This window comes from Lactuca saligna, chromosome 3, assembly GCF_052625555.1.
Source record: "Lactuca saligna cultivar CGN05327 chromosome 3, ASM5262555v1, whole genome shotgun sequence".
Lineage (NCBI taxonomy): Eukaryota > Viridiplantae > Streptophyta > Magnoliopsida > Asterales > Asteraceae > Lactuca > Lactuca saligna.
Window position 1 is genome coordinate 56839788 of NC_136419.1, and position 19649 is coordinate 56859436.

Sequence of the window (19649 nt, forward strand, 5' to 3'; positions counted from 1 at the left end):
ATTTTTGATTTCTGATTTGCTGAAATGGTGTCTCTAATTTGCTGGAATATATATGTTATTTTAGGGTAGTAATTTAAGAGAGGAAACAAGTTCTTGAACGTATTGCATAAAACTTTCCATAAAATAGTTACAATTTTACAAATTTGCATAAAACAACCAATAGGAATGATCACATTGCAATTTCTTGAGTGGGATGGATTTGTATATATAAGTCAAGTTCTCCAAGGAGATCATACAATTCAAGGTCTGAAGGTATCACCAGAAAGTTGGGTATTAGCCAAGGACAAATTTAAGATATTCATCTTCCCAAACTCCTTTGGGATCTCACCAATCAAGTAATTTGAAAAAAGATCAAGCCTTTGTATTTGAGTAGAATTTCCAAACTCTTGAGGAATTATAGAAGCACTAATTAGTGATCACTTATATATTTTGATCTCTAATCTATTTAGCGACAGTGCTACAATGAAAAAAAGTGACTACAGAAATTTTGGTTAGTAAATCATTTAGTGACTACTCCTTTTACTGTTACTAACAGCATCATTTTTGTCACTAGCATTTTTCTTGTACTGTAAGTTGATTTTCACTCGGATAAAGATCAGTGAGATACTTTGAATTTTGAGCTTCAATACGAATGAGACCATGTAATTTATTCGTATGGAGGTGCAGACATTGTGGGTTGCTAGTGGTGAAGAAATGGAACCACTAAGTTGATTGTGGCTCACCTCAGTACTATGTCTCGACGCCAAAGAGTGGGATGTAAATGGGTCTGTTTTTTTTTTCTTGAAACTACACTAAGTATTAGAGCCAATTGCAAGAATATGTGTCGAACTTGAATATGGAATCCGACTTCGGCCTTTTTAATGGCTAGGGCGCATGTATTTGCAATTTGTATTTCCCTCCAAGCGTGTATGGCGATTCTGCAAAGGGTATCCTCCTCTACGACGCTCTAGTTTATGATGAGATGATGTGGGGTATGTTTATAACGCATATAAAAGAGGTTTTCGCAGCATGGTAACTGTTCACATAGCCGTTATTGATTTTTGCTTAACATCCCTTTTTCTTGCGAGTTCTCTATTCCTTCTTGTGATGCTGGTAATGGCGGAGGATCAAGGGATTGTCGTTATTTTGTCGGTGCTTGTTGTGAATCAAGTGGAAACAACGACGTTGGATTGCCGTTTTGGGTTGAATTTCAGTGGTGCCTACCTACACCAAGTGTTCCGATTAACATGCTCAGGATAGCATTGGCGAAATATGTCAATAAAAATTTAGCGTCAGATAATTCATGTTGGTGACATCTTCATGTTAGCCAAACTCCGTATGATATACTATGCTTACTGGATACGCATACTTAAACTTCCTCCAACACCGAGTAACTCTCTTGAAAATTGTATGCTCTGTCAATAATGCAAAGAAGCTAATATCCCCAATGTTTTGTATAACTCTAAGAAGAGCAATCAAGAAATCAAGAAATCAAGAAATCAAGAATATTATGTATCACTACAAGAATAATAGGCAATAGCAGCGACACCTTTAGTAGCAACAGACACTTTTAGCGGCGACATCAAACAAACGCGTTTTTGTCGCCGCTAAACGTGTCTATCGCCGCTAAAGGTGCCGCCGATAAAAACTTATGTTGGCGATTCGCATCATTTCAGCCCTAACCGTCAATTTAGGCGATGATCCAACGACTAGGAGGACGTAGAAAACCCCGCGTTATTTTCCCTCCGGTGTGTTGCCGCTAAAGGCTGCCTGACAATAAAATCTGCTTCGTCTTCACTTTCTTCCCTGATCTACTTCTGTGTTTTCCCTTCTTCTCTCTTCTCTCTGCTCACCACCTTCGACCCTATCGAAATTTCACCGAAATCTTCGATATTTCACTTCTCTTCCTCTCCATTTCCCCCCTTTTTCTTTTCCTTTTCTTTTCTCCCTACTAAATTTGTGTTGGTTGTCAGAATTTTGAGACCCCCACCATTCTCGTCGGAGTATACCGCCACCACCACTGTTTATGATGAAATTTTGATATTTTAGATGTGTATTTGTATTTATATTTTGTGTTTGTAGATGTGGATATATGTATTTTGTATGTATATGTGTATCTCGAGTGTATTTTATGTATGTATATGTGTTTTTGTATGCTCATTTATATGTATATGTAAGTAAATTATGTATGTGTAAGTGTTTTTGTATGTATATGTGTATTTTGTGTGTGTATTATGTATGTATGTGTATTTGTATGTATATAAATACATACAAATAGAGGCGACACCTTTAGTGGCGACAGATAGTATTAGCAGCGACACGCCTTTAACGGCGACAGAAGGCAATAGCGGCGACCAGTGGATCATTAGCTATGTTTCTTGTAGTGCATACTCACTAGCTATGTTTTTGTGTTACCTGGGATAAACCAAAAACAGGACAAATCCTGTAATTGATTTAAGGTTTTTTCCGGATGGGTATGAATAAAAGGTTTATACTTGCTCATAATACACAACTACGGATACGGGTTTTAAACGTTTTTTTAACCTTACAACAGTTGGGAAAACTTTGTCAAATGTGAGGATTCTCATCGTTGACTCTTAGCAATTCTCCTTGTCCATTTTCATATCTCTCGGTTTTCTCCCTTATGTCCCATAGAAATTTATACTAACTTGATACTAAATCACTTAAATCCATTAAAATCGAGGAAAATGTATCAATTTAAACATATTGGTGATTCTTCATCAGTGTGAATCATTTCCGTAGTAGAAGCTGAGCGGGTTAAGTGCTGATCATTGTTTAAATGGATAACAATTAAAACGTCTATATTGGTTGTTTTCTTTTACTATTGACTCCGGTCTATCCATTTGCATTCATTTGGATATGCTTAATCTAAAAAAGGAAAGTGATATTTCTTTTACTATCGACTCCGGTATCTCTACTCTTCTTTCCCTCTCAATATCACTATTCGATTTCTGTAAGTGGGTAATTTTACTTTGAGAACAACCCAATTAAATAGGTGAAATAAGATCGAGTTACCATTACATCCATATATGTTGGCTGCTTAACCTTTGCAATATGTGACTTTTTTGTGATACATGAAAATGATAAAATCATTTCCCATTACATCCATATATGTTATGCCATATCATATTGAAAGGAAATGAAAGGGGGGTGAGACATAAAACCAGTAAGAAATTGAAGTCAATATTATATCCATGTTATACCAAACTCATCCACATAATCTCTTAATTATAGTTCTAGTCATATTTCAAACCAAAGTGAAATCCGTACCAATAACTGAAATCGTATATGTTTTGTGTGAAGGATTTAGTTAGTTAATTGGGACTCAACAGCTCAAATGCATGCTAGGATCGGAGACATGGAGAGGGGAGCCAAAAAGGTTCCAGGCTGTATGTTTAAATTGCTTTAATATTTGAATTTTTTTTCTTAATATTTGAAATTTGCCATCTTTGTAAAGACACCTTTCATCTTATCATACAAAGTGTCTCACAAAATTTCCCAATGGGCAAAGAGATATAAGTATAACAACATACTTAACATAATTTTTTATTTTGGTGTCCTTGGTTTCAGTAGTGAGTTTTAGAACTACAACAATCTCAACCCATTGACTTATCTGTTTATCTATTACAAACAAATCTAAAGTTTCTTAACAAAAAGGCATTCAAATGAATACATATATATTGACATGATGCATATAGAGAACTTGAGAAAAGTAAAGAACATTGAACGTACATTATATTTATTGGACAACAAATGTTGTTTCAAAGCAGATCCTTCATAAACAGATTTGAAACTTGGCGCATTGTTGGTCTTCCGTTCGGATTGGAGTTCAAACATGCTCTTGAGAGACTCAACACCAACTTAACTTGTTTCTCAACTTGTGGTGAGGGTAGTGGAATCCGACTGTCTCCCACATTTTCCAACACTAGATAATCAGCAGACAATGTTGGTAGTTCACCGGGATGTTTTCCCATGATAACTTCAAGTGCAACAATGCCAAAGCTATACACATCACATTTCTCGGTTGCAACCATCGTATAAGCAAGCTCTAATAGAAACATAAAATAAAAACAAAAAAGATTATATTAACCCCACAAGATTCTAACATAAATACATATATGCACATATACAAATTTATATATCATGAAACTAAAGAAGATGTAGAACTACAATCACAAGATTACGTTACCTGGCGCGATATAACCATAGGTGCCTGCAATAGCGGTCCAGTTTGATGAGTCTAGCTTTAAAAGCTTGGATGTGCCAAAATCAGAAATATGTGCCTCATAATTAGAATCAAGAAGGATGTTGCCAATGGAAATGTCTCTATGAATTATAGGAGGTGAGCAGTCGTGATGCATATAAGCCAAACCATTAGCTATAGCCCTTACAATATTGACCCTTTTCAACCAATCCAATTCTTTTGCTAAGATATCACTTCTTAAGATTGATCCAATGCATCATTTTTCAAGGTATTCATAAATCAAAAACGAGTGGCGGATATGTGAGCAATATCCATAGAGTTTCACTATGTTTCGATGCCTTATGTTTGTTAATGCTGGTATCTCATTAAGGAAACCATTATGATCAACATTCTCAGATGATGATGAATGAAGTTTCTTGACAGCTACCACATTGTTAGGTTATATCTCGGCTTTGTACACAGTTCCATATCCTCCGGTCCCAATGGAGTATGCTTCATCAAAATTATTTGTTGCTTTCAAGATGTCATCATGTGCTACTCCTCCATCAAAACTTGTTATGAAGAAATAATCACGACCTTTTTCATCCAATGGTTTCTGGGAAGAATGACTCTTTCGTTTTCGATAAGCAATGAGGCCACACATGAAAAAAACAAGTAAAATTGCCCCGATAAGAGGGAGCATAATTACAAGGATGAGTTGATGATGAAAGGGATCATTTTTCTTCTTCGAGATTTGACTTGCACAAAATTTTAGTCCTGTAAAATTTCCACACAAATGTGGATTGCCTTCTATAGACACATTCAAAAAGTTAGTGTTAGTTGGAACTGGACCTGAGAGCTCATTGTAAGATAAGTCAATATCAGTCCCACGAGGCAAACTTTTAATTGCATCAGGAATAGAACCAGATAATCTATTGTGAGAAAGATTCAATTTTTGCAAACTTTGCAAACTTTGAACTTCAGATGGTATCTCTTCCTTGAACAAATTCTGAGATAAATCTAGTTCCGTAAGCTGAACTAATTTACCAATCTCAGATGGAATTTTTTCACTGAGCATGTTGTTACTAAGATTCAAGTTGTAGATATAAGTCCAATTACCAATACTTCTTGGTATCGAGCCATTTAATCTATTTGAGGACAAATCGATAGCAAGGAGATCATGCAGTGATCCAAGCTCCGGAGGTATAATACCTGAAAGTTGGTTATCAGCCAAAGACAAATACAACATACTTGTCATCTTCCCCATCTCCTGTGGGATCTCACCGATTAAATGATTTGAAGAAAGATTAAGCTTTCGTAGTTGAGTTGCACTTCCAAACTCTAGAGGTATGTAACCACTGATGCTGTTGTATCCCATATTTAAGACTGTCAAATTCTTGCATTTACTCCAGTTTTTAGAAAGCTCCCCATGAAAATGATTGTGACTGATATCAAGGTAAGCTAAGCTTGGATAGACCCCAAAACCATTCGATATATTTCCACTGAGTTGATTATGATCAAAACGAACTCTTATTAAGCTAGTACAATTCAATAAGCCTCTTGGAATAGGACCAGTAAGTTGATTACCTGATACTGTCAATTTTTGAAGCATCCCCCCATGGCACAGATCATCAGGCAAATTGCCAGACAATTGATTGTCATCCAATTCTAGCTTAATCAAGTCTAGCCTTCCAAGTCCTTGTGGAATTGAACCTGAAAAAGTATTAGCACCGAGGAACAGACGTTGTAGATTGCTGAGGTTTGCTAGTGATGAAGGAATAGAACCACTCAGTTGATTTAGGCTCAACGCAAGCTCAGTGAGAGACTTTAAATTCCCAAGCTCACTTGGAATGTGACCATAGAGTTGATTGTAGAACAAAAAAAGGGTATTCAAAGATGTCAAATTACCCAATGTTGAAGGAATTAATCCAGATAGATTGTTTACAGAGATGCTTAGGAATTTAAGTGACACCAGGTTTCCTATTTCTTGCGGAACTGAACCAGTTAGATTGTTTTTGTCAAAGTCCAGGTCGGTTAGCTGGTGGAGGTTTCCTATTTCACGTGGGATTACTCCAGAAAACATATTGAATGAAATATTAAGAAAAACAAGTTTGGACAGGAATCGGATTTCTGGAGGAATGGGGCCAAAGAAGTTATTTACACTGAGATCTAAATGCGTAAGATTATGTAGTAAAGAGAATGAAAATTGATGAAGCGTACCCTTTAATCCAGATCTCGTGAGGTTCAACCTGTGAACACTCCAATCAGCATTGCAAACTACTCCATACCAAGAGGTACATGGAACTGATGCACTGGAGTTCATAGGGAGGGGAAGCCATGAAGAGAGCAAGGAGTTGTGTGGGATTTGAAGACTTTCTTTCCACTTAAGAAGAGCATTGCCTTCATCTAAAGAAGCAGAAGCAAGATATGGTATGGGGGAGAGCATGGTGATTAATAGAGATAGAGAGAAAAATAATAAGTTTGAAGAAGATATTATTTTCTTTGCCATGTTGTTTATTGAAAATTGAGGGCTTGTGCCCCCCCTAATTTATACTTTGACAAATTTTTTCTCCCTATTTTAACAAGGAAAATTGATTAAAAGTGATATTGAGTAAAGTTGGTTCTGAAATCAAACAGGTTTAGATTATTATTTGTTGAACAGAAACATAATATAACTTCACAATATAAAAAACTATGACTAATTAAGTTGCTTAACTTCACAGTATAAAACATTATCACTAATTAAATTACTTAGCGTGTGGTCGATGAAAATCTCAATTATTTGATGGCTAAAGTTATTATCCAAAGAGTAGATGGAACGTTGACAAAGTAAAATAGGGTCTTGTCAACTTCTGAATTTAATGGTATATCTAATTAATTCTTATAGAATAGAAAAAAGCCATCGTAGCCACCCTAGCATGTAATGTGGATCTGTATGTCGTCGATTTTGTTGACAATTTGAAAATTTGGTCCACGCCATTAATTTCAGTAAACATTGTCGACGTGGAAACATAATTATTATTTGAGAAATCATTTAAAAGTCTATATAAGTTTGAAAGACGAATCAACAACCATTTATTTAGTATTATCTATACAAATATGAATATTTATTGTTTCATTCTTTATATTTTCTGACGACACACATACTCAGACTCCAGTACGCATGTTGAGATATTCAATGTTTTACTCAATATTATCAAACTTATAATTGCTCGTGGAATGATCCTTTTAGTATTAATACTTTTCCTTTAGGGTAGTTAGTGATATTCTTTTTTAAGTATATTGTGAAGATATTTTGCAGAAGCTGTTGGCTTAATCCAGAAGTTTTGTTTTGTGTCTTTTTAATTATTATTGGTGAAAGTTGTGGTCAAATTAGAGTTTGAATAAGTCCTAAGCCATGTTGGCTATAGTACCGAGTCTAGAGGGTAGTGTCAGTTAGTTTCCTAATTTTTCTGCATTTGATTAGTTTAAAAGGTGAAAGTGTGTGACTCTATTCAAATTACTGTGAAAGTGAATAAGAAGTGCAGCTTTTGCCCTGTCCTATGTTTTGTTTTATCTCATAAAAACCTTCATACCACTTTAAGCTTTCCCTATATATCAAAGTACAACCTGGTGCATGCCCTAGTATCAGCCACCAGTGAAAGAAATGATAGGGAACAACAATAATGGAAAAGATGGGCAAGTTACACTTGAGTACCCCATGCTATTAAGAAACAATTATGCTGATCGGGCTATAAAAATGAGAGTGTTCATGCAAGCTCAAGGGGTTTGGGAGGCAGTCGAACCCAGAACAACAAACATTGGTGTAGAAGTCAAGAAAAACAAGATGACATTGGCTGCCATCTATCAACGTATACCCGAAGATCTATTGTTGGCATTAGCAGAGAAGCATTCGGCCAAGGAAGCATGGGAAGCCTTGAAAGTAATGTTCATGGGGAGGATAGAGTGAAGATAGCAAGAATTCAAACATTGAAGGCGGAATTTGAGGCTTTGAACATGAAAGAGTCAGAGGCTGTAGATGAGTTCGTTGTGAAAGTGAGCAACATTATGAGCACAATGCGTGCAGTAGAACAATTGTATGTAGTGAAGAAGATGCTAAGAGCCATGACATCCAAGTTCCTATAGATTGCTTCAACTCTTGAGCACTTTGGAGACTTGAATGTGATGTGTAACATCCCGACTCCCAGGTATAATATTTAATTACATTATATGCATTTTGTCAGGGCAACTCGACGAGTTGGAGGCCCCAACTCGTCGAGTAGAGATTGTGATGGCCGCGTGATTTTTAAAGTCTACTCGACGAGTTGGAGGACCCCAACTCGACGAGTAGAATCTGAGAGTGAAAACCCTAATTTCAAGGTTTGTACCCTATTTAGAGGACCTTAAGCCTTTCATTCTGCCTCCCTTATCACCTTAACACACTAAAAGAAACCCTAATTGAGCTATTACCATCTGTGAGAGAGAGGAAGAGAGAGAGGCTAAGATTGTATGTTTTAGTGCATTCTTGGAAGGAGTTAGAGGAGCAAAAGTCTTGGAACGAGAAGGAGCCCTTGAATCCAGTATTCTTTCAGTGCTAGCTGCTATTTGGAGGTAAAAAGCTATCACGTTGATCATTTGTTTGGTTAGATCACTTCATTAGGGAGTTTATGGCCATTTCCATCTTCTCTTGGAGTCCTTAAGTTGTTTGAGCATTCCAAGAAGTAGAGACTTTAGATCTAGAGAGTATGAGGTCCCTTGGGCCTAAAGATTCTAGCTTTATCAAGCTATTGTCCAACTTTCATCCATTAAATCCTCTATAGAGCTTTGTTTTGCCATTTTGAGCCTTAGATGCCATGCATGGACGTAAAGCTTGCAACTTTACATGATACATCAGCCTTAGAAGGCTAGATCTCGAGTATGGGGCCTTAGGTCTACTTAAAAACGTCTGAATGAGAGAATAGACTGAAGGAACTCGATGAGTTGGTTATGGTTTTCCCTTATAGTCTAGACGCATTACACCTCGGTGAGTTGGTGAGACAACTCAACGAGTTGAGTTGGATTTTCCCGATATTTCAGAGAAAACGAAGGAACTCGACGAGTCGCATAGATGCACTCAACGAGTTGGGTCAACATGGACTGTTGACTCGAGTGTTGACTTTCGTTGACTTTTAGGGTTCGGTTAAGATATGGATTATGGAGACCATGGAGGGGTAAGATGGTATTTCACCCTTTCCAATAGTTAGAAAAAGGGTTAGCCTAACATCTTTAGAGTTGTTGTTATAAAGTGTTAATTAGAGATGATTATGATATGTAGGCGGAGTCTAGACCGACCGTTGAGTACGAGACCTACTTGTTTACATACTAGGTGAGTCTTCTCACTATATTTACCTGAGTGGTAATACTGTGTGACCGGAGGGTCTTAGTTGAGTTATTGACCGGAGGGTCTTATGTGCTTATACTAAGTTATGTGATATTATGCATTTTGTCTTTGTGATTTATGGTATATATTATTTTGTGCCTTGCTGAGTTAGGATCGAAGGGTCCAAACCGAGTTGTGAAACTGGAGGGGCTTCACTGAGATACAAGACCGGAGGGTCCAACCTGAGCTGTGAGACCGGAGGGTCTTCATTGAGATACATGATCGGAGGTTCCTCACCAAGACACATAACTGAAGGTTCCATGTCAAGCTATTGCCATGAGAGGCTTATTATTTGTGTATGTGGTATTCTGCGGAACTCACTAAGCTTCGTGCTTACAGTGTTGTGTGAAATATGTTTCAGGTACCTCTCAAGATCGCGGGAAGGCACCGACTTGATTGTAGACACCAACTAGAGATTATGTTTATGAGGATTCTAGGATATTATCAAACATTTTTGTTGTCTTCTGTTTTGAACAGGTTATACATTTTTGTGTTTTGAGAAATGTGAGATCGTGTTTTATGTGGTTTTAAAAATGAAAATTTTATTTGAAAAATTAGAGTGTTACAAGTTGGTATCAGAGCCTTGGTTTTAGGGATCCAGATGTACCATCGGGTATGTCTGGACTCAAACTGAGGATTCGAGAAAATTTTCTAAAAATAAATGATTTTTCTAAAACAAGTAAGAGCTTTTAAGAGGAAACGAGATGAAGCAGTGTGTACAGTCAGCTAGAGCATGAATGGTGATTTCCCAAAATGCCATTACTGCTTTATATTATGAGATATTAGAGTTGCATGCTAGAGGATAGGCTAGGTATTTCAGAATTTAGAGTTAGAGTTGCCTGATTCATGATGTCTTAGCCTAAGGGATGCTATTGATAGATATTATCTGCTATTAACTCTGTGTATGTTTTGAGTGGGAGTACCTAGCAGGAATCTTTTAGAGAGAGTTTTGAGTCGAGGAGTAATTTAGGAGAGATACCTAGATGAGAATTTGAGGAGTCTACTATCAGGGTTGGCTCTATGATTTTAAGGGCCCTATGCTAAGAAGAAAAATGGGACCCTAAATACAATTTTTTTAATATATAAGGAAAACAAAATTAAGACGGTGAATTATCGTTACAAAAAACATAAAAGTAAAAAAATTAATTAAAAAGGAACATATGGAATTTTATAAAAAGTTCAAGGGCTAATTATGTAACTTCTGAAAGCTGATTTGTTAAACATATTGGAAGGAGGGGTTGATTATGAAATATATAGCATAAAGAAATGGTCAAATGTTTAACTTGAATTTAAAACATCAAAATGCTGTGAAAGAGGACCAAACCTACATTGCTTTTGAATAAAAGACATGTCTTTGCCAATTGGGCTACCCAAACTCTATGAAATATTTTGAATAAATTCATATATTTAGTTTTTAAATATATAATTTAACTAAAACTAGGGACCTATTTTTTTGGCTCCTGTGCGGCTGCCCCTCCCCCCTCCCCCCCCCCCCCCCCCCCCCCCCGCGCGCTAAAACTAGGCATGTCTACTAAAAGAGTAGTTTGATATCCGTGAGGGATAGAGTACTTGTGAATTAGGATCATAAGAGAAGGACTTGGGGCGATACGGGTTGGTGTGGAAGATAGTATTGGGTTGTACTACTAAAAGCACCAGATCTGTAATTGACCCAAGTAAGAACCTTACGATGCTAAGGATCATGTAGGGGTGGGTAATCAAGTGTGTGTATTTGAGCTAGTCTCTGATGATTTTCGTGTTTTTGTTTCAGGGACACTATGGTGTTTACCCGCAATAACCCCGGAGCCAGTGGTACCAGTGACGAGGAGATCCGCAGGATCATTACGGAGGAGGTGGCTACAACTATCAGAGAGGCCATACCATAGATGTTCGGGTCTATTAAGACCACGTTGATTGAGATGTTTGATAAGCGATCTGTTGTTGTCACGGAGGCTACTACTGCCACAGCCACTGCAACCGTAGTTGTTACGAGACCATAGGGGTGTGACTCGTTGTTGTTCCGGGAGTTGAGCAACATGAAGCCACCAGAATTTGATGTGACCTAGGACCCGATTTCTATCATGAGTTGGATCTCCGATATTGAGGGGTGTTTCTATACATGTTCATGTATGGAGCATTTGAGAGTTCGGTTTGCACCGAACCAGCTTCACTTGGGAGCGAAGGACTAGCGGAAGTTCTTGATAACTGACTTTACTCCTGCAGATCATGTTGTAGTGACTTGGGAGACGTTTACCTAGCTATTGAGAGACGAATATATTCCCCAATTGGAGAGGGAACGGTTGGCACAGGAGTTTCTGTCTCTCAACAGAAGATAGAAACAGTAACAAAGATTACGAGGATGTTTCATGAGAGGGTGCTATTCTGCCCTGAGCACATGTCTACCGAGTAGGTATATTGGCTGAGTTACAGACCAATACCAGGAGGAGAGAGATTGAGTTGGAGATTCAGACCAGAGAGGAAGGAGAGCATCAAGGGAGAGATAGGAGACTAGTGCAGTCGTAGTCGGTGACGAAGTGAGCCGAGCCCTCTAATTCGAGAGAAGAAGGCTAGAAAGGCCTCACTTGTGGCAAGTGTGGAAAGAGTCATGAGGGGTCTTGCCGAGAAGGAATTTGCTACAAGTATGGCAAGGAGGGGGCATTTGGCAAGGGACTACCCCAAGGGATTTTCGGTTTGCTTTCATTGTAACCAGACATGCCACCAAAAGGTCGAGTGTCCTCAGCTCACTCAGGGATCAACCTAGGCTTCTGCTCCTGCTGCTATACGTGTTACTGATGGTTGGTCGGGTAAGGCCGAGGCTCCGAGAGCTCGTGGGAGAGCATTCCAGTTGACTACTGAGGAGGTCCGCACAATGCATGATGTTGTTGCTGGTACTTATCTCCTTATTTATGTTATTTTGAGATTTGTTTATGCTTATACTCTGTTGCATATAGGTACTTTTCTTGTGAGTTCTGTGCTTGCCTTGGTGTTATTTAACTTGGGTGCGAGTCGATCTTTTGTGTGTTTATCCTTTAGTCGTCACATTAGTGTTAGATGCAAGGAATAAGTCCAACACTGAGGGTTTCTATAGCTGATGAGAAAGCGGTTTTTTCCAATGATGTATTTTGGGGATGTGTATTAGAGATTTCCGGTGTTGAGTTTCCGATAGATATGGTGTCAATAGTGATAAGAGATGTGTGTATCATTGTGGGCATGGATTGGTTGAGCCGGTTTGGAGCTGTGATTAAGGGTGAGCATCAGATGGTGACCATATGAGACCCTAGTGGGGGAGTACTTACTGTGTACGGCTAGGTAACCAGATCGGGTTAGCTTTCTACTCTGCTGCCAGGGCAAGGCAAAGTCTACAGCAGGGGTGCATGGGCTTTTTAGCATACGTGAGTTGCCACTAAGAGTCCGAGTTCTATTTTCTATGTTCCAGTAGTGTGTGAGTTCCCGGATGTTTTCACCAAGGAATTGTTGGGTGTGCCTCCCGAGAGGCAGGTGGAGTTCCGGATCGATCTAATTCTGGGTTGGACGCCTATTGCCAAGACACCTTATCGCCTTGCGCCGCCTAATATGCAGGAGTTGTCAAGAAAAGGGATGGATCACACCAGATGTGCATTGAGTACCAGGAGTTGAACAAGCCGACAGTCAAGAACTGGTATCCACTACTAAGGATCGACGATTTATTTGATCAGTTGCAGGGGGCGTCTTGGTTTTCCAAGATTGATTTGAGATCCGGGTATCATCAGATGAGAGGTTGCGAGGAGGATATTCAGAAGATGGCCTTTCGGACTCGTTATGGGCACTATGAGTTTGTGGTGATGCCTTTCGGGCTTAGTAATGCACTGATAACATTCATGGACCTTGTGAACCGGGTAGGCCCATGTTGGATAGGTTGGTGATCATGTTCATCGATGAAATTCTGGTGTACTTGAGGTCTAGGGAACATCATAAGGAGCACCTACGAGAGATTCTTGGGGTATTAAGGATGGAGAGGCTTTATGCCAAATTCTCCAAGTGTGATTTCTGGTTATGAGAGGTCCAACTTTATGGGACACCTCATTAACCAGAATGGCATTTTGGTCGACTCGGCCAAGATTGAGACAATTATGCGATGGAAGGTGTCGAGATCCCCATCGGAGATCAAGAATTTTTTGGGTCTGGTGAGTTACTATCGGAGGTTTATCAGAGATTTCTCCAAGGGCCATTCCTCTCTCCAGATTGACCAGGAAGGGTGTTACTTTTTTTCTGGGGGCCCAAGCAGTAGGCTTCATTCGAGACTCTTTGCTAGAGATTGTAAGAAGCTCCAGTGTTAGCCTTTCCAGAGGGAGTAGAGGACTTTTTAGCCTACTATGATGCATCTACATCTGGGATGGGTGTCGTGTTGATGCAGACAAGACACATGATAGCATATGCATCGAGGCAGCTGAAGCCTCACGAGACGAGGTATCGTACCCATAACTAAGAGCTAGGGGAGGTGGTATTCGCCCTCAAGATTTGGTGTCACTATCTTTATGGTGTCCAATGTACATAAAACACGGACCATAAGAGCCTAAAGCACCTTATGGATCAACCCAACCTGAATATGAGACAGAGGAAGTGGTTAGATGCTGTGAAAGACTATGACTGTGAGATTTTGTATCACCCTGTCAAGGCTAATATGGTAGCTGATGCCCTGAATCATAGAGCAGTGAGTGCTACGATCCGAGACGTGTGTATGAGGATGACAGTGATGACTCCAGTCTTAGATACCATTCGAGATGCCCAAGCGGTGGCTAGGAAACTAGAGAACCAAAGAGAGAGCGGGTGATCGGGAAGATTTCTAAGTTTGAGACTAATAGTCAGGGGCTTATGACCTTCCGTGGGCGGATATTAGTGCCATATACGGGTGGAGCTCGATGTACTTTGATGGAGAAGGCCCATAGTTCGAGATTCTTGATTCATCCTGGGGCCACTAGGATGTATTTAGACTTGAATAAGGATTTTTGGTGGCCCTGTATGAAGAGAGATGTGGAATGGGTAGTCGAGAGATGTTTGACTTGTCGTCAGGTCAAGGCGGAGCACCAACATTCTCATATCTAGTTGCAGCCTTTGGAGATTCCCCTATGGAAGTGGGAAAAGATCTCCATAGATTTTATTACCAAGTTACCAAGAACCGCACGAGGTGTCAATGCGATATGGGTAATTGTAGACCGGTTAACAAAGAGTGCTCACTTCCTAGTTGTAGGTGAGAGCTCTTCTGTGGAGAAATTGGCTGAGGTTTATGTTCGAGAGGTGGTGGGACGACATGGGGTGCCAACATCGATAGTGTCAAATCGGGATGTGCATTTTACTTCCAGGTTCTGGAAGAAATTTCATGGGGAGTTAGGTACCCAGTTTCATTTCAGCACTTCTTAGCACCCACAGACAGATGAGAAGAGTGAGCGAATGATTCAGACGCTTGAGGACATGTTACGCGAATGTGTTATGGACTTTGGTGGAAGTTAGGAAACATACTTGTCCTTGACTAAGTTTTCATACAACAACAATCATCACTCCAGTATCGGTATGCCTCCTTTTGAGCTTTAATACTAGAGGAGGTGCCAGACTCCCATCTGTTGAGGAAAAGTTACGCAGAGAGTGATGGGGAGCACTGAGTTAGTGCCCAAGACAACAGAGTAGATCCAGCAGGTCAGATAGAGGTTACTGACGGCCCATAGTCATCAGAAGAGGTACACAGACTGGCGATTTGGGCCCTAGATACATCAGTCCTTTCAGAGTGACCGCTCAAGTGGGTAAGGTAGCTTATTGGTTAGAGCTACCTGCAAAGATGAGCCAGATTCAAAACACCTTCCATGTATTCCAGCTGAGGAAGTGTGTAGCCGATGAGACGACAGTGGTCCCTTTAGAGGACATTCAGGTTGATAATTGCCTCAACTACATTGAGAAGCTGATAGCGATCTTGGATAGGAAGGTGAAAGTATTACGGAATAAAGAGGTGCCCTTGGTTCAGGTTTAGTGGCAGAATCGGAAGGGATCTGAGTGGACCTGGGAGTTGCTGTCCGAGATGCGTGAGAAGTACCCAGAGTTGTTTCCGGAGGATAACTTCAAGGGAGAAGTATACTTCTAGTGGGGGAGAATTATTTCATCCCAACTCCCAGGTATAATATTTAATTACATTATATGCATTTTGTAAGGGAAACTCGACAAGTTGGAGGCCCCAACTTGCCGAGTAAAGATTGAGATGACCGTATGATTTTTAGAGTCTACTCGACGAGTTGGGGGACCCTAACTTTACGAGTAGAAGTTGTGTGTGAAAACCCTAATTTTTAGGGTTTGTACCCTATTTTAAGGACCTTAAGCCATTCATTATGCCTCCCTTATCACCTTAACACACTGAGAGAAACCCTAATCGAGCAATTACCATTTGCGTATGTGTGTGTGAAAGAGAAGGGGGGGTTAAGATTGTATGTTTTAGTGCATTATTGGAAGGGGTTAGAGGAGAAAAAGGCTTAGAACGAGAAAGATCGCTTGGATCTAGCATTCTTTCAGTGCTAGCTGCTAATTGGAGCTAAAGTGCTATCAACTTGATCGTTTGTTTGGTTAGATCTCTTCACTAGGGAGTTTATGGCCATTTCCATTTTCTCTTGGAGTCCTTAAGTTGTTTATGCATGCCCTGAAGTTGAGACTTCAGATCTTGACAATATGAGGTCCCTTGGGCCTAAAGATTCAAGCTTTATGAAGCTATTGTCCAACTTTCATGCATTAAACCCTCTATAGAGCTTTGTTTTGGCAGTTTGAGCCCTAGATGCCATGCATGGATGTAAAGCTTGCAGCTTTACATGATACTTCAGCCTTAGAATGCTAGATCAAGAGCATGGAGCCTTAGTTTTGCTTAAAAATATTTGAATAAGAGAATGGACTGAAAGGACTCGACGAGTTGATGAGCCAACTCGCGAGTTGGTTAGGGTTTTCCCCAATAGTCTGGACACGTTACAACTCGGCGAGTTGGTGAGACAACTAGGTGAGTTGAGTTGGATTTTCCCGATATTTCAAAGAAAACGAAGGAACTCGATGATTCGTATAGATGCGCTCGACAAGTTAGGCCAACATTGACTGTTGACTTTCGTTAACTTTTAGGTTTTGGTCAAGATATGGATTATGGAAACCATGGACGGGTAAAATGGTCTTTCACCCTTTTGGAGAGTTAGGAAAAGGGTTTAGCATAACATCTTTAGAGTTGTTGTTATATAGTGTTAATTAGAGATGATTATGATATGTTGGCAGAGTCTAGACCGATCGTTGTGTACGAGACCTACTTGTTTACATACGAGGTGAGTCTTCTCACTATATTTACCTGAGTGGTAATATTGTGTGATCAGAGGGTCTTATTTGAGTTATTGACCGAAGGGTCTTATGTGCTTATACTGAGTTATGTGATATTATGCATTTTATCTTTGTGATTTATGCTATATATTATTTTGTGCCTTACTGAGTTAGGACCGGAGGTTCCAAACCGAGTTGTGAGACCAGAGGGTCTTCATTGAGATACAAGACTGTAGGGTCAAACATGAGTTGTGAGACCGGAGTGTCTTCACTAAGTCACATGATCGGAAGGTCCATACCTAGTCGTGAGACCGTAGGGTCCATGCCGAGCTATAGCCATAAGAGGCTTATTATTTTTGTATGTGGTATTCTGGTTAACTCACTAAGCTTCGTGCTTACAGTGTTGTGTGAAATCTGTTTCAGGTACCTCTCAGGATCACGGGAAGGTTCCGACTTGATTGTACACACTAGCTAGAGATTATGTTTTTGAGGATTTTGGGAAGTTATCAAACATTTTTGTTGTCTTGTGTTTCGAACAACTTATACATTTTTATGTTTTAAGAAATTTCAGATTATGTTTTATGTGGTTTTGTAAATGAAAATTTTATTTGAAAAGTTAGAGTGTTACATGATGACAACTGAGGAGGTAGTAGGGGGGTTGAAAGATCATGAAGAACACATGAAGGGTCACGTTGAAAATAAAGAATGAAAAATCCTTCTCACTCATCAAGAGTGGAAAGAAAGAAACATGAAGAAAAACAAAGAGGACTCCAAGAACAAAGGAAACTGTGGAGGTTGTAGTGGGTCGAGGGATGGGGAAGATGTCACGGAAGAGGCACCACCAACAACCGTGGTGGTCGTGGAGGTCATGGTTCTCACCAGGAGAAAAGTCGTGAACCATCTGAAAGTAAATACAAGAGTAAAGTGAAAGGAACCAATATTTAAACTTGACTTAAGAACATGTCAACGAACCAGTCATGCTACTGTTATTTCTTGATAAAATTGTGGAAGTCCATCTAAATGAAGAGAATGTGAATCCACAGTTAAAGATGGGTGGTAATGAAGCAAGCCAAATGAACTTATGGAATCTAGATACGGGGCAACCACATGACCGGAGATAATAACAAGTTTCGTTATCTCAATCAAATGATATAGGGCTCAGTTAGTTTTGGAAATGGGTCTAAAGTTAGAATTGAAGGGAAAGGCTCGATAATCTTACAGTGAAAAAATGGATAGCAGAGAATGCACCAAGAGGTATGTTGTATACCAGACTTATGTTCAAATATAATAAGTCTTAGTCAACTAGCAGAAGGTGGAGATGAAATTCCTATAAAGGACCCATTTTTATGGATCAATGATGCTACCGGAAAGCTACTCATGAAGTCACAGAGGTCTTAAAAACCGAATCTATAAAATTACTCTGAATGAAGTAAGATAAAGATGCTTGCTTGGTGAGATAATGGAGCCAATATGGCTTTGGCACAAAAGGATGGGTCACATAAACTTTGACGCATTGAAGTTTATGTTTGACAAGAATCTTGTTTAAAGAATGCCAAAGATAACAAAACCCACACAACTCTGTGAAGACTATTTCGCACGGAAGCAAACAAGTAGACCCTATCCAACATAGACTTCTTATAAGTCAAAGAAGAAACATGAATTGATACATGGAGATTTATGTGGGCCCATCACACCTCCTACACCCTCTAGTAACAAATATTTCATGCTACTGGTCGATGATTATATAAGAGCCATGTGGGTCTATTTGATGAAAACCAAAGATGAAGCTTTCCAAAATTTCAAGAACTTCATGGCAACAGTAGAGAATGAAATAGGAGAAAGAATGAAGGTATTCTACAGACCGAGGATGTGAGTTCCTTTCAAAACATTTCACCATGTATTGTGTGGAGAGTGGACTCAAGAGACACTTCACAACACCATTTTCTCCACAACAAAATAGTTTTGGAGATGGTGAGATGCAATCTGAAGACAATAAGAGTACCGGATGTGTTATGGGGAGAAGCTATAAGTCACATTGTGTATACTCTAAGCAGAGTAAACACAAAACCTCTCAAGGAGGCTACACCATATGAATTGTAGACTAGAAGAAAGTCATGTCCAAAACATCTTAGGGTGTTCGGTTGTGTTGCTCATATGAATGTTGCCAAAAGACATCTAAAGAAATTAGAATATAGAAGTAAAAATATGGTGCATCTTGTAGTAGAGAAAGGAACAAAGACATACAGACTATCAGACCCAAATGTGGGGTCAATTTATGTGAGTAGAGACGTGCTGTTCGAAGAAGATAAAGAATGGGAGTGGAAAAAGGCAATCAAGATCAAAGACATACCATGTATGATTTTCACGGTGCAAGGTTATACCTAAATACTTTGAAGATGTTAAGATTAGGTCGATGTCGAGAACCCCTTAAGAAGTTAACCATGGACTGCCACAAATTAATGAGGCGTGGATTGAAAGTGTGCCAAAGCCCATTACTCCTCGGATGGACTTACACACAAGTTCACAAGTCAGTCCAGTTGGAAACCCATCGCATGATAGTCCTACCACAAATTCATCGTTCCCTCACCCAATGACCCCTGTAACTCCAATTCGCTTAATTGGTTCACCGAGCATCGCGTCAAGCTCCACTGGTGGTGGCGCTCCTAAGCGATTTCGGCTACTAACTGATTTTTACGAAAACACTAAGTGATTGTTGCTGGTTCACGATGAGAAATAACCTACCTTATATGCAGAGGCAAGAAAGCA

At 39.5% G+C, this 19649-nt stretch overlaps 2 protein-coding genes across 3 annotated transcripts; both read right to left on the reverse strand.

Annotated features, from left to right (window-relative positions):
* Positions 1 to 3604: 3604 nt before the first annotated feature.
* On the reverse strand, positions 3605 to 6800 carry LOC145036622 (uncharacterized). Of its 2 annotated transcripts, XM_078985084.1 has the most exons (3): positions 6404 to 6799; positions 4190 to 5896; positions 3605 to 4048 (listed from the first exon to the last, which is right to left on the reverse strand). In XM_078985084.1, the coding sequence occupies exons 1-2, from the start codon at positions 6690 to 6692 to the stop codon at positions 4644 to 4646; spliced, it is 1542 nt and encodes a 513-aa protein (XP_078841210.1). In that variant the 5' UTR covers positions 6693 to 6799; the 3' UTR covers positions 3605 to 4048; positions 4190 to 4643. The 2 variants fall into 2 exon arrangements, with proteins under 2 accessions (XP_078841210.1, XP_078841209.1); XM_078985083.1 differs by having other exon boundaries at positions 4190 to 6800.
* On the reverse strand, positions 3762 to 4361 carry LOC145035562 (MDIS1-interacting receptor like kinase 2-like). Its single transcript, XM_078984091.1, has 2 exons — positions 4190 to 4361; positions 3762 to 4048 (listed from the first exon to the last, which is right to left on the reverse strand). Exons 1-2 carry the CDS (start codon positions 4359 to 4361, stop codon positions 3762 to 3764), a joined length of 459 nt encoding a protein of 152 aa, XP_078840217.1.
* Positions 6801 to 19649: the final 12849 nt, after the last annotated feature.